We start from the raw sequence: 12,301 nt of genomic DNA, 5'->3' as shown, positions 1-12,301 counted from the left end.
CAGATCCAAATATTTAAATAAAAAAATTTAAAATTTTTTAGAAGCATTATTAGAATGCAAAAACAAATACTGTCTTATTGAAGCAATATTTTTCATTCATATACAGTAGAATTTAACTGTAAACTCTTTTTTGTTTGTACAACTTATTTTATAAATTTATTATATTCGAAGAAGAAAGAATGAAAAAAAAAATATATATAATGAACCAAGATATAATTCACTGTAGACTTGCACAATGAATTTTCCAAGCCTAGAAGGCTTGAAATGAGATTAATGTTTTTTTATATAAAGTTAAATTATCATATTGTTTTTTGGTTGAAAAAATTAAAATCCTGGTTGTGGGTTCTATAGGCTCATTGGTCATTAAACGTTTTAATAAGAGTATGATAGTTTTTTTCATAATTATTTGCATAATACAAATATTATTCTACCCTAAGGTTAACAAAAATAAAACATGTTGCTCATATAGTTTTTGACCTTTCATTGAAAACTATTTAGCTGCATATGGGGTATTTTAATTTTTTTATGTTTTTAATGTAATTTTCTATAATAATATATATTTTAATATTATTTTTAAATTCAAAAAGCCATAACTCAAGTATCTGGATCTGTTATTGGTTTATAACCAAACACTTCAATATAATTGTTACATACTAAACACAGCCACAAACGTTTAAAAAAGTAGTGTTTTTTTAATTTATAGTTTTTTAAATGTCATGTGATTGATAATTATTACACAAATAAAATATTGATAAAAAAACATAAAAATTAAAGTAGATCCACCACCTTGCCACCTCGGTTTCCACAAAGTCTTGCGTCTTCAATATCATACATGTCTTGAGTTTGAACTTATTTTAATTAAGTTAATTGGGTTAGTAAAAATCATTTCAGATTAATCGGGTTTTATTATATTATTTATTTTTATTAAAATATTTTAGGTAGAGATTTCCAAATTAACTCATTTGAACTAGCTGAGTTTAACAATCTAATACTAAACATAGTAGCTATTTCCATAGAAATTAAAGCATTCCCTGCCTGAGTCCAATTAGAAATGGAATTTCACGAATATAATATGATACATTATGTTATCACTAACTTCAATGGAGTCAAATCCAAGAAAACAATACCAGGCTACACAATTCTTTGCCACAAAATTAGACCTCGAAGGATGGCTTGGGCCTCGGATTATTTAGCAGTTTGATTTGGAACAAGTTTTAGTTGGGAAAATCAAAACAAAACAATATTATAAGATTTTGATAACTTTTTAGATAATAAATTAAAAAAAATTATGATAAAAAAATTAAAAGAAAAAAAAAACAAATATTATTAACATAAATAGTTCAGGAAACACCCTTCTCTTTTAGTTTATAATCAATAGTACTTTCTATTGAATATAGGTTTTTCCTGGGCATATGACGGCTAAGTTGACGAGAAGGTTATGCTGATAATGATTCCCTCTTTTTGTAACTCTTAATAATTTGACATTTTCAGTTTTAAATCAGTTTCTTTTTTCAAAAATAATATCGGAGTGCGTGTATTAGATAACGATCCATTCAACGAGTAGATAATTGACTGGTCGAAATTGAACTTGAAATATGTACCTGATCTTTACACTCACTGTGCTTGATGGAGGGTTCATGAATGGTATAGGATCTTTCTCCAACGGACAAGGATTCCTTATATTCACCATGCTCGAAGGAGTGTTCAGACTGGTATGTGATCTTTTCTCCAATAAACTAGAATTTTTTATGTCGATCATGTTCCAAATTATTACATTTTTTTGTTCTAATATGTTACTGAAGGATAAACAAGAAGTGGAAGAAACTAACATGGATTAGTTACTGAAGGAAATACATTGCAATTTCAGGAGAGGAAATCACAGAGCACACTGTTTATTTACAGAAAAAGAGAAACAAAAGAACAATTGAAATCGCAGAATCTAAACAACTTGAATGATAGGACACACTGCTTGTATGACAGCAAGTAGGTGGAGAATTCCAGCTGCAATAACAGAGATTATGGTCCACGGATTGTCGAAATACTTCTGTTTCAGAGCTGCCTTCCATTTGTGCCTACGCCTTTTGTAATACTTCTCCAGATGTTCAACGACATCAGAAAAATAGAAATCGTGCCTATCGACAATATTTTCTTTGGAAAGATTGTGGAGAAGTCTTAAGAGGGCATCGTTATCACGTAGCCATTTCTCTACAATTCCTTTTCTTGCGAGTATTTCTAAGTCCTTGGAAGCATGAACAACCAAATTGATCATAGTGATATAGTTACCTATAAAACCAGAACCGAAATGGCATTGCTCAAAGGCTTGGACATTCCTGAATAACGTTTCTGTGTCATCCTCAATCTTTAAACATGGAATTACCAGTGCCCCTTTATCTGCGTCGAATTTTATGTCTAGTAGTTTTTTGCTTGACCCCAACATAAACCTGACTCCAGCTTGATGGAGATCCATTGCACTGGGTAAAAATCAACAATGCTAAGCACTGTTTGGACCGCATTCTATGAAATTTCAAAATTATAATTTTTTAGGTTTAATTTTTTTTTATGTTTTCAAATCATTTTGATGTACTGATATCAAAAATATTTTTAAAAAATAAATATATATTATTTTAATATATTTTTTTAACAAAAATTACTTTGAAAAATAACCGTTACAACACTCTCAAATACCTTCTAAATAAAGCTTGTTCCAACCATGGATATTTTGTCACAAAATTAAATGCCTATAAATGAAGAGAACTTAAAACTAGAGTGTAAATATTTTTAGACACAGAAACAGGCAGAACACAAGGTAAGAAAAGTTTCAGAATTATAGAAGCAAAAGAAAGTTGTGTAGAAAATGAAACTGTAAAATCTCCGAGTTCGTTTTTCCGTTTAGTAAGAAAGAGTGCATATGAAAACTAAGCAAGTTTGCAAGTTTCCGAATTATTTTGCTGCAGAGGTTCTTGGAGGAACTCGGAGCGAGGATTTTGAAGCCAATCAAAGTAAGTCCTAACTTAGAAAATCCATATGTTTATCTCGCTATCTTCTGTTTCTTGCAGTTATGAGATTGGAAAGAAAAAATTCATTTTAATTTAATAGTTTAAATTATTAGATGGGATTTTAAGTTATAATTTATATTATTTTTTAGTATATTTATTCAAATGAAAACCCTTTAGATTTAAACTTACATAGACCCATATTATTTTATATTTAATTTTTATTAAATAAATAAAGATAAAATTTAAACTTTATCATTCAAGAATCTAATATTATATAAAGAATTGTTTTAATTCAGTAATTTAAATTATTAATTAAAGAGGAAAATGGCAACTGAGAAATTGGTCCGTGCCCACCATTCCAGAATACAATAGACATGACCCTGGGGCTCACATGATTTCACGTGAACAACAACATTTTCTCATTGGCAAAGGTTTTCACGATGATGCACAAGTGACTTGAAGACGTGACAAATGCTTTTTTTTTTTTCACGTCATATCTACTAACTGTTCGTGAAATTTTAAAATATAATTTATATTATTTTTTAATAAATATAATTTAAGGTATAATTATCAAACCTATTCTAGCCGGTAAGTCGACTTGAAGTCTAGCCACCCAGGCTTGATTTCTTTTTGAACCAATAAATCAACCTTTAACCTAGTTACTATATCAAACTTGAGTGAGCTTTAATCAGGTTATTTCCAAGGAATTTTACAAAAAATTATCTCGATGTTTTGTTTTCAAAAAACCACTAAAATGATATTGTTTTGAAACTAACCACTCTGTTACAGGGGACTTTATTCGGGTATGATAAAGTTACTGTTCCAACTGTCCTAACTTGGTCCCGTTGCTGTATTAGTTACTGTCCCAACTTGGTCTCGTTGATAGGAGCCCGCTGCTGTATTAGTTACTGTCCCAACTTGGTCTTACGACAGTTTGGATTTGAGCAGTTTATTCCAAGGACTACCAAACTGGGAACATTTTATGAAGATTTCAAGACCTCGAATAAATTATTGGAGTCAGTGAAGAAGGCATGGAAACATCCTGGTAGGGTTACTTCTGCTAAGAGAGTAGAAGGAAAAACAACTGAAGGATATCCAATATGGCAAAAGAAGAGAGGGAAAGGGTACAAAGTTCCTCCTTTTGAAGGGCCACTCAGGTCTTTGATTCAGTCTGTTGAAGACATACATGAAGAAGTCCGCGCCTAACAAGAATCTTATAACCTAAGTTTGAATGCTGAAATAGAAGAGTTATGGGCTAAAAAAAGAAAGTTAGAATCTAATATAGCCACTCGAGAGAAAACTTTGGCTATCATAAAACAAGAAAAGGATGACTTGTCAGCTCAGCTACAACATCAACAACTTCAGTTCCAGCAATTACAAGAAAAATATCTACTTTTGTCAGAAGATAAGAGGAAGCAAGATGTCAACATGAAGAGATGGGTTAGAAGAGCATTAAAAGCTGGGGAAATGGTATTAAAATTGGAAGAGAAAAATGAATCACTTCAAGAGCAACATCAAAATCAAGATTTAGTCATTGCCAATTTAGATGAGCATGTCGACCATTTGCTTTCTGTTGAGCAAACCTTATCATCAGAAAAAGAAAAGGCAGAAAGAGAAGCAGAACGTTGGGCTTCTGAAGCTATGCGCTATCATGTACAAGCAGATGATGCCAAGAATTATGCTTCAGGATTAAAAGGCCTAGCCCAACAAATAGCAGATGGTGAGCCAATGACCAGAAATGAATTCCATCAATTTTTTGGGTTGATCAGAGATGGAATTAATGAGATCTCAGCATACGATGGTCCAAGGCTTTGGAAAGATTGACTTGTTGTACTTTTAATATTATTAATTAATAAAAGGCAATTTCATCATCTTTTTGTTACGAGAATTTCTTCATCAAATGTTTATTTTGATTCTGATTTATGGCATCAAATTTCTCCCCCAAATCGGTTCAAGTTCCTGTAGGTTTGGAGTCCTCAGTGAGAACTTTTTTAAGAGAATCTGATCTGGTCTATTCCTCGTCATAAGGAAACCTTGAAACAAATAACAAGCATGCATAAAACATATGGCATTTTGCATCCATTTGTGCATTTACTTGAAGGGTTGAAACATAAGTTCCCCCACCTGCTGAGGTCTACTCGACTCACAAATCTGTTTGAATAAGTGTTGAGTTTCAAGAATGGCTGGGAACACTACTTGTCCACGTTCCATTGAAGTTGCACCTCTCCTTTTTCGTCATGAACAATGACAGCAATGCCTTCAGTCATCAACTAATGACAACCCTTGTTCTCATTCAACTGCACTGATAGTCATTCAAAGCCTTAGCATATTCCAAGAGCACATAATAGCTGCTAGCTTTCTGTTCCTAGTGCATTGGCCTTTTTTCCAGACATCTCTATTGTCAACACCATTCCGATCCAGCAGTATCGGATGCTGCTCTGAGAAAAACAAGAGCAGACATTGAAACTTTAACAGAGCAGAATTCCCACTATAGGTGTTTATTTGTTGCACTGCCAGTAAGGAATAAAAGAGGAGACAAAAGGGTTTTCAGATTCATCAGTTTCTCTTCTAGTTGAGACAACACATGATTCCACACGTTGGCAGTGGTGGTGCTACATGTTTTTGTGCGTTACCAAGATTGCCTGGTTGTTGGAAAGTTTCTACCAATCCATAAATAACCACAACAACATTGGAAGATTTACATGAGGTTGTGAGGATTGTCGAAAGAATTGAACAAGCTACAAGGAGAGGAATGATTGAAGATTCTGCCAAGGATTCTAGAACAATAATGAGAGATGAATCAAAGGATGATTCTGACGATGGGAAGCCTTAATTTTGTGGTCCAACCAGGTCTCACTGTAACATCAACTGCTAAAATGTCTTTGCCAAGTTTGACATACCTCGACCACTCGAGTTTGTCTACCAGCATCTGTTAGACTCTGGACTTATTGCCCTGACTCTGCTAATTACCTCATTTTGAGTGCGCCTTTGAGCCCTCAACTCCTTTTGAGTGCGCCTTTGAGCCCTCATCCCTTAGGTAGTGCATTTTCTAACCTTACCTCCTTTTGAATGCGCCTTTGAGCCCTCAACTCCTTTTGAGTGCGCCTTTGAGCCCTCACCTCTATTTTTAGGTGCGCCTTTGAGCCCTCATCCCTTTGGCAGTGCATTTTCTAACCCTACTTCCTTTTGAGTGCGCCTTTGAGCCCTCAACTCATTTTGAGTACGCCTTTGAGCCCTCATCCCTTAGGTGGTGCGTTTTCTAACCCTACCTCCATTTTGAGTGCGCCTTTGAGCCCTCAACTCCTTTTGAGTGCGCCTTTGAGCCCTCATCCCTTAGTAAAAGATACATGAATATCATTGGGGGATTTGTGCCATTCAGTTGAACAGTTGCAAGAATTTCAAGAATCAAGTTGAGTTTGTGCAAAATGACGTCATCGGCCATATTGTCACCTCAACATCCTCATATTGACAAGTGATCGAAATGCTTGGCAAAACACAGATATCACCAGAAAAGCTGATCCAAGAAGAGTGTTAAACTGTCGATCCTTTTTGTTATGAGTTTTGTCATTCTGCATTTTATTTTGGGATCACATCTCATCTTTTAACGAAACATGTCTTTTCTTTGTCTCTTTGTTGTTTTGAAAGCATGAGATGTTTCTTTCAAAGGTTATTTTGACAAAATATTTTGATCAAGCTCCAACATGCGTTTAAGATTAGTTAATCTTGAAGATTAAAATTATTTTGCTTGAATGATTTGATGCTTGTTGAAATGACCTGAGGTGACGAAGAAAATTTTGAGCTCACACATGAAATTGAACCACGCACCATATAGCTTAGTTTTAGCAGTATGCATAATGACACGTAGTGGATTCATTAGTTATGGACTCGTGAATTATGATTCTAACAAGTCTAAACCATTACATTGGATGAGGTCAAAATTTATCGGTTCTAACCGACCTTGCTTGAAATGAGAAAAGGCCATTTTTGTTTCATCCTTTCACAATTCTTGAAATATATATCCCTTGCAGTCCCATTTTGAGCTGATAGAATATTTCTTTCATAAAAAACCCTGACTAGGATCACACCCCACACTGGGGGCAATGAGAATCTTTTCCTAGAAAAGACGAAGATAATGTTAGAGTCGATGGATAAAGGGAAGGCTTAGAACAAAAGTCCAATGATTGAGAAAGGGCTAAAAGAAGAAAGCCAAAGATTGATAAAGACACAACAAATGTCAAAAGTTAACCCGAAAAAAAATCAAGTGTGATGTCTTTTGGTGTGTCTATGATAAAGCCTTTACGATCTTCAAAAGATTAGATTGGCTATTCATCAAAGAAAAGTTGGATTTGCGTTATGACCTATGTTAAACAAATTTTGATTTTTGAGATTAACAAGGTTATATGTCACTGTCTCTATAAAGACAACGTGAGGAAAAGATATTGATGAGTAATTGATGGTGATCCTAGGTTCTTGAAACCCTCAAACACCTTTTGAGCTTGTGAGATTCCTTCCTTTCATAGCCATGAACCATAGCCTACATTACGTGCTTTAGAAAGTCCTTTTTAATCAAGTAAGCAATTTGAACCGATAAATGGCGATCTCAAAACTTGAAGAGTTGTTTCATACAGGTCGTGACTTCATGAATCAAGCTACTGATTATTATGCATGCTGATAAAATTAGTGCTAAGAAAAAGAAACAATCTTTCTTGATTAAGCCTCAAGTTTTGACTCGGGTACCTTGTTTTTCTTGAAATTCATAAAAGGTCACCTCATCACAAACAATCAAAAGATATACCCAAAATTAGAGTTTAAAATGGATACAAAGAACCATGGAAAAAGCCATTTTAATCTTACAACAAGTCAATTTCTTTTTTCTAAAAAATACAAGACAATCAAAGGACTACATTGAATAGCGTGTGTTGGATCTTTGACCAACAAAGCTTGATTTCCAAAAATACTTTCAAAAATTGACATCTCTTTGATTTCATTTCAACAATCAGACTTGAATTGACATGATCTTTGAAATGTGAGATTTGATTCCAAAATAAGAAAGATTTTCAAATAGGAGAAACATCGACCGAGTTCTCAGATTCCTGACAGAAATGACATCAATTCTCCTCGACACTCCTGGGGCAATACAATGGACCTTCGAGAAGGAAAATAGACAGTATTTAAATCAGCAGGGGGGTAAAGATGATCAAATGATGAATCAATGAACTGAGGACAATATGGTTCAAAGAAAGATAATCAGTGAATGAGCACATTCAGATCAATTATGGGCAATGATGTTCAAGAACAGTTTATGATCCAGTAAATGCCGACAACAATTGAGAACAAGGATGTACCTGAAAGACATCTTCATATCTTCATCTTGGTTTATCGTCTCCAATATGTCTATGACTATTGAAAGATATTATCACATGATTACCTTTGAATGAATGTTGGGAGAATGCACCATATCCACCTAGACTGACCGTGGGACCATCTGATTTGAAGTCAATGTGCACTGCACCACATGAGTATGGGTGATAAAAGCGACATCATTAATGAGGTTGAGGCATTTCTTTTCACAATCTGGTTAGATGAGTTGAGAAGAACTTATTGAGAAAGAAACTGAGCATACAATGATGAGATTTTTACTGCAAAGTATGAAATGCAGGTCTGAATGACATGACAGTTCCATGAAAGTGGATGACTGCATATACTTGAAGGGTATGTTTCAACTGGAGGTGAGTTCATAACTAATTGACAATCTTGATGGGTGTTGGCACGATGCGCACAATCAATCAGAGAACAATTCTTGAAAGAATCCAGGAGATGAACGATTTGTTAAACTTCTTAATGATGAATCAAGAACGCTACACTTGGGGGCATTGTCAAGCTTGATAAACAGTGAGAGCAGTAATTATCGTGGACAGCCCAAGATGAACACTGCATTTACAGCTGAGTGGATGGCTAGCACATAAATGAGCCAATGCATCGAAAGAACAAAGAAGGCTTTGGAATGCAAACAAAGCCACCCTATGACGATGAAGCATCAAAGAGGGGGGAACCTATATTTCAAAAACAGGTAAGATGCATTGCATATCATCTAACTTCACATGCATTGCATAATTGTTTTGCAGATATTTCATGAAACAATATTCCCACTGGGATCCAACGAGACTCACATGAATTGAAGTTCTTGTAAATCACATCAAATATGGCAATTCCACAAAAGCAAAATTCATAAATGAAGACAAGAAAGATGGATTTTTATTCATGGAAAAGGGGTTTACAAGTACAAATGCTAAACAGTGCGAGAACGATCAGGGATATTTTCATCTTGATGGTTAATCATGCCTCGGAATTCCTCAAATTTTTTATGCATGCGCTCCATCTCTTCCTCGAACTCGAGGTGTCGTGTGTTAACATAGTCCCTCCAAAAGTCAACACGTGTATTTAACTCTTGGTTTCTCCTCTCCAAGCTGTTTCTGTGATGTCTCTCATCACGGAGTCTATTCCTTAAATTCTCGATCTGATGTTGGAGATCATGAACCTGAGTATTCAACTCAAGTCTTCTGGCATAAAGACGTTCTGCAACGTTCACCAAAGATGAAGTAGCTCTGATACTGAGAGCAAGTGACTGATTCACTGCTTCAATATTGGTCCTGGCTGCCAGCATTATTTCATCACGAGGAAGGATCATATCTCTAGCCACGGTTACAACAATATCTTCGTTGTCCATTACAGTATCCTCTATTATAACTGGACGACCATTCACTTCAAAGCTAGTACGCCAAACTGCAGGCTCTACTGCAGGAACAGGGTTTGGGTTAGCATTGGAAGAAGAGGAAGACATGGTTAAAGCTTCAAAAGTTAAGAACTTTGAGAGTATTGAAAATGCAAGAAGTTGATGATGTCTTTTGCCAAATACTGCATGATTTACAAGGAATTTACTCCTACCATTGTTTTGAACGGCAGCTCAAATCTCAACTGTACATACAGTACTTCCTTGGGAAGCTTTCCTCATTTTTGGGATCCACAAATTGAATCCCAACCATACATACATGACTTCCTTGAGAAGCTTTCCTTATTTTTGGGATTTACAAATCAGACCTCAACCGTACATACAAGACTTTCTTGAGAAGCTTTCCTCATTTTTGGGATCCACAAATCAGATCTCAACCGTGCATACAAGACTTTCTTGAGAAGCTTTCCTCATCTTTAGGATCCAATTACAAATCAAATCCCAACAGTACATACAAGACTTTCTTGAGAAGATTTCATCATCTCTGAGATCGATTTACAAATCAGATCTCAACCATACAGGTATGCCTTCCTTTAGAATTTTTCATTAACCTTGAAGCTCATTGCTGAAATCACTTTCATGTATTTCACAAAACTATATTGAAATCACTTTGAAGTATTTCACTATCGGGCAGGTTGTCTGGAACAATTAAACCACTTGCGAGTTCCCTCGCATTTTATCATCGGGCAGGTCGCCTGGCACAATTAGACCACTTGCGAGTTTCCTCGCATTTTATCATCGGGCAGGTCGCCTGGAACAATTAGACCATTCGCCAAATTCTTTTGCTTTCATCTTCGCTATCGAGCAGGTCGCTTGGAACAATTAGACCACTTGCGAGTTTCCTCGCATTTTATCATCAGGGTGGTCACCTGGAAAATAGGACCAATATTGAAATCACTTTCATGTATTTCATAAAACCATTGTTGAAATCGCTTTCATGTATTTCACAATGCTAATCTGAAATCACTTTCATGTGTTTCATAAAACAAATATTGAAATCACTTTCATGTATTTCACAGGACTAAGGTTGAAATCACTTTGATGTATTTCACAAAAAAATCAATTTTCAAATCACTTTCATGTATTTCACAAGACTAAGGTTGAAATCACTTTCATGAATTTCACACAAAACAAAAATGTTGAAATCACTTTCATGTAGTTCACAGATGGGTCGGTTCACAAAACCATTGCTGAAATCATTTTCATGTATTTCGCAAAACCATTGTTGAAATCACTTTCATGTATTTCACAAAACCATCGTCGAAATCACTTTCATGTATTTCACATTGAAAACACTTTCATGTTTTTCACTTGGGCAGGTCACCCATAAGAATTAGACCAACTGAAAAATCTGTGTATTTTTCAAAACTTCCATCATTTTTCTTTACAAAACTTACTATGCAAAGTCAAAAGAAAATGAATTTTCCAATGCCTTTGCACCGTAAGCATTGTAAAGAGGGGGCAACTGTTGTAACCCAATCAGTTCAGTAGTTGTGCGTATACAATTTTTCTTAAAGCAGATCCGTGTTGTCCCCTGTCATTGGCTATAAATAGCTAGTGATAGTTCGCCAGAAGAAAAAAAAAAGAAAGAAAAAAAAGAGAAAGAAAAAAGAAAGAGAAAGAAAAAAAAGAAAGAAAACAAATTTTTACTATTCACGTTTTTTTTACTATTTCTTCATGCAAGTAGGATATTGATTTTCAAAAAAAATAATTTGAAAAATACCAAATATATCCTAACTGTTAGATCTAATAGTGTTTGGATCTGAACTGTTGATTTAATAGGGTACAATAGGACTTATCACACTAGATTAAAACCCAAATCCATCTCAGCCCTTAAAACAATTTACTCTTAGATCCTGTGGCGCCACGTCACACGGTGTACCAAGCTTTCGGTACACCGCGACACACCAGATCACACCTCTGATCATGCGGACCGTCCGATCAACCTGCAGATCCAGCCAAGCACAGCTGTAGGATCAGTTCAACTGCGATCCAACGGTTCACAGCCTTCAGCTGCACCGTTGCACCATGCGCGCGTTCACACCGTAGCACTTCTCAGACTCCCTTTCTCCTCTCGCCGGCGACGCTCTCTCTCCCATCTGATCTCCACTTTCCAGCCGTCTCCAGCCTCCGCACCACCACAGAAAGATTTCTCCCCTGCTGTAAACAAAAACCCCGGTGGTTTTCATTGTTTTCTCCGCCTCATCTGGCTGGAAAAGGGCCGCGATTTTCGTCGGCCTTCGAAGCTTCCAACCGACGATTCTCCCTCGTCAGCCATCAACGGCCGTCGAGACCATCACCATCAGAACCCTCGACATCAGATCTACCAGGATCGACCATCGGTTAGCCAGAAATCTCGCTGGAAAATCTCCCCTCCGCCAACAGTAGCCGCGCGTGTGCCACACGCGCCGCCAGTGGCATTTTCGTAATTTTCAGAGAACTTCGAGGGTATTTCAGTCTTTTACCTATACAGTGACACTCAGGTAAATTTTTTGAGATTTCTAACATTTTTTTT

General features: G+C 35.8%; 1 protein-coding gene across 1 annotated transcript; it reads right to left on the bottom strand.

Annotated features, from left to right (window-relative positions):
* Positions 1 to 1,939: 1,939 nt before the first annotated feature.
* Positions 1,940 to 2,467, bottom strand: LOC133682692 (uncharacterized). The gene has a single exon (XM_062106170.1). It carries the CDS (start codon positions 2,465 to 2,467, stop codon positions 1,940 to 1,942), a length of 528 nt encoding a protein of 175 aa, XP_061962154.1.
* Positions 2,468 to 12,301: the final 9,834 nt, after the last annotated feature.

The sequence above is a fragment of the Populus nigra genome, chromosome 1 (genome assembly GCF_951802175.1).
Source record: "Populus nigra chromosome 1, ddPopNigr1.1, whole genome shotgun sequence".
NCBI lineage: Eukaryota > Viridiplantae > Streptophyta > Magnoliopsida > Malpighiales > Salicaceae > Populus > Populus nigra.
Note: the sequence above shows the minus strand (reverse complement) of the source record. Positions and strands in the feature narration are given on the sequence as shown.

Excerpts from the sequence above, each read along its gene's own strand:
- LOC133682692 (XM_062106170.1), bottom strand. The coding sequence starts at position 2,467 with ATGGATCTCCATCAAGCTGGAGTCAGGTTTATGTTGGGGTCAAGCAAA.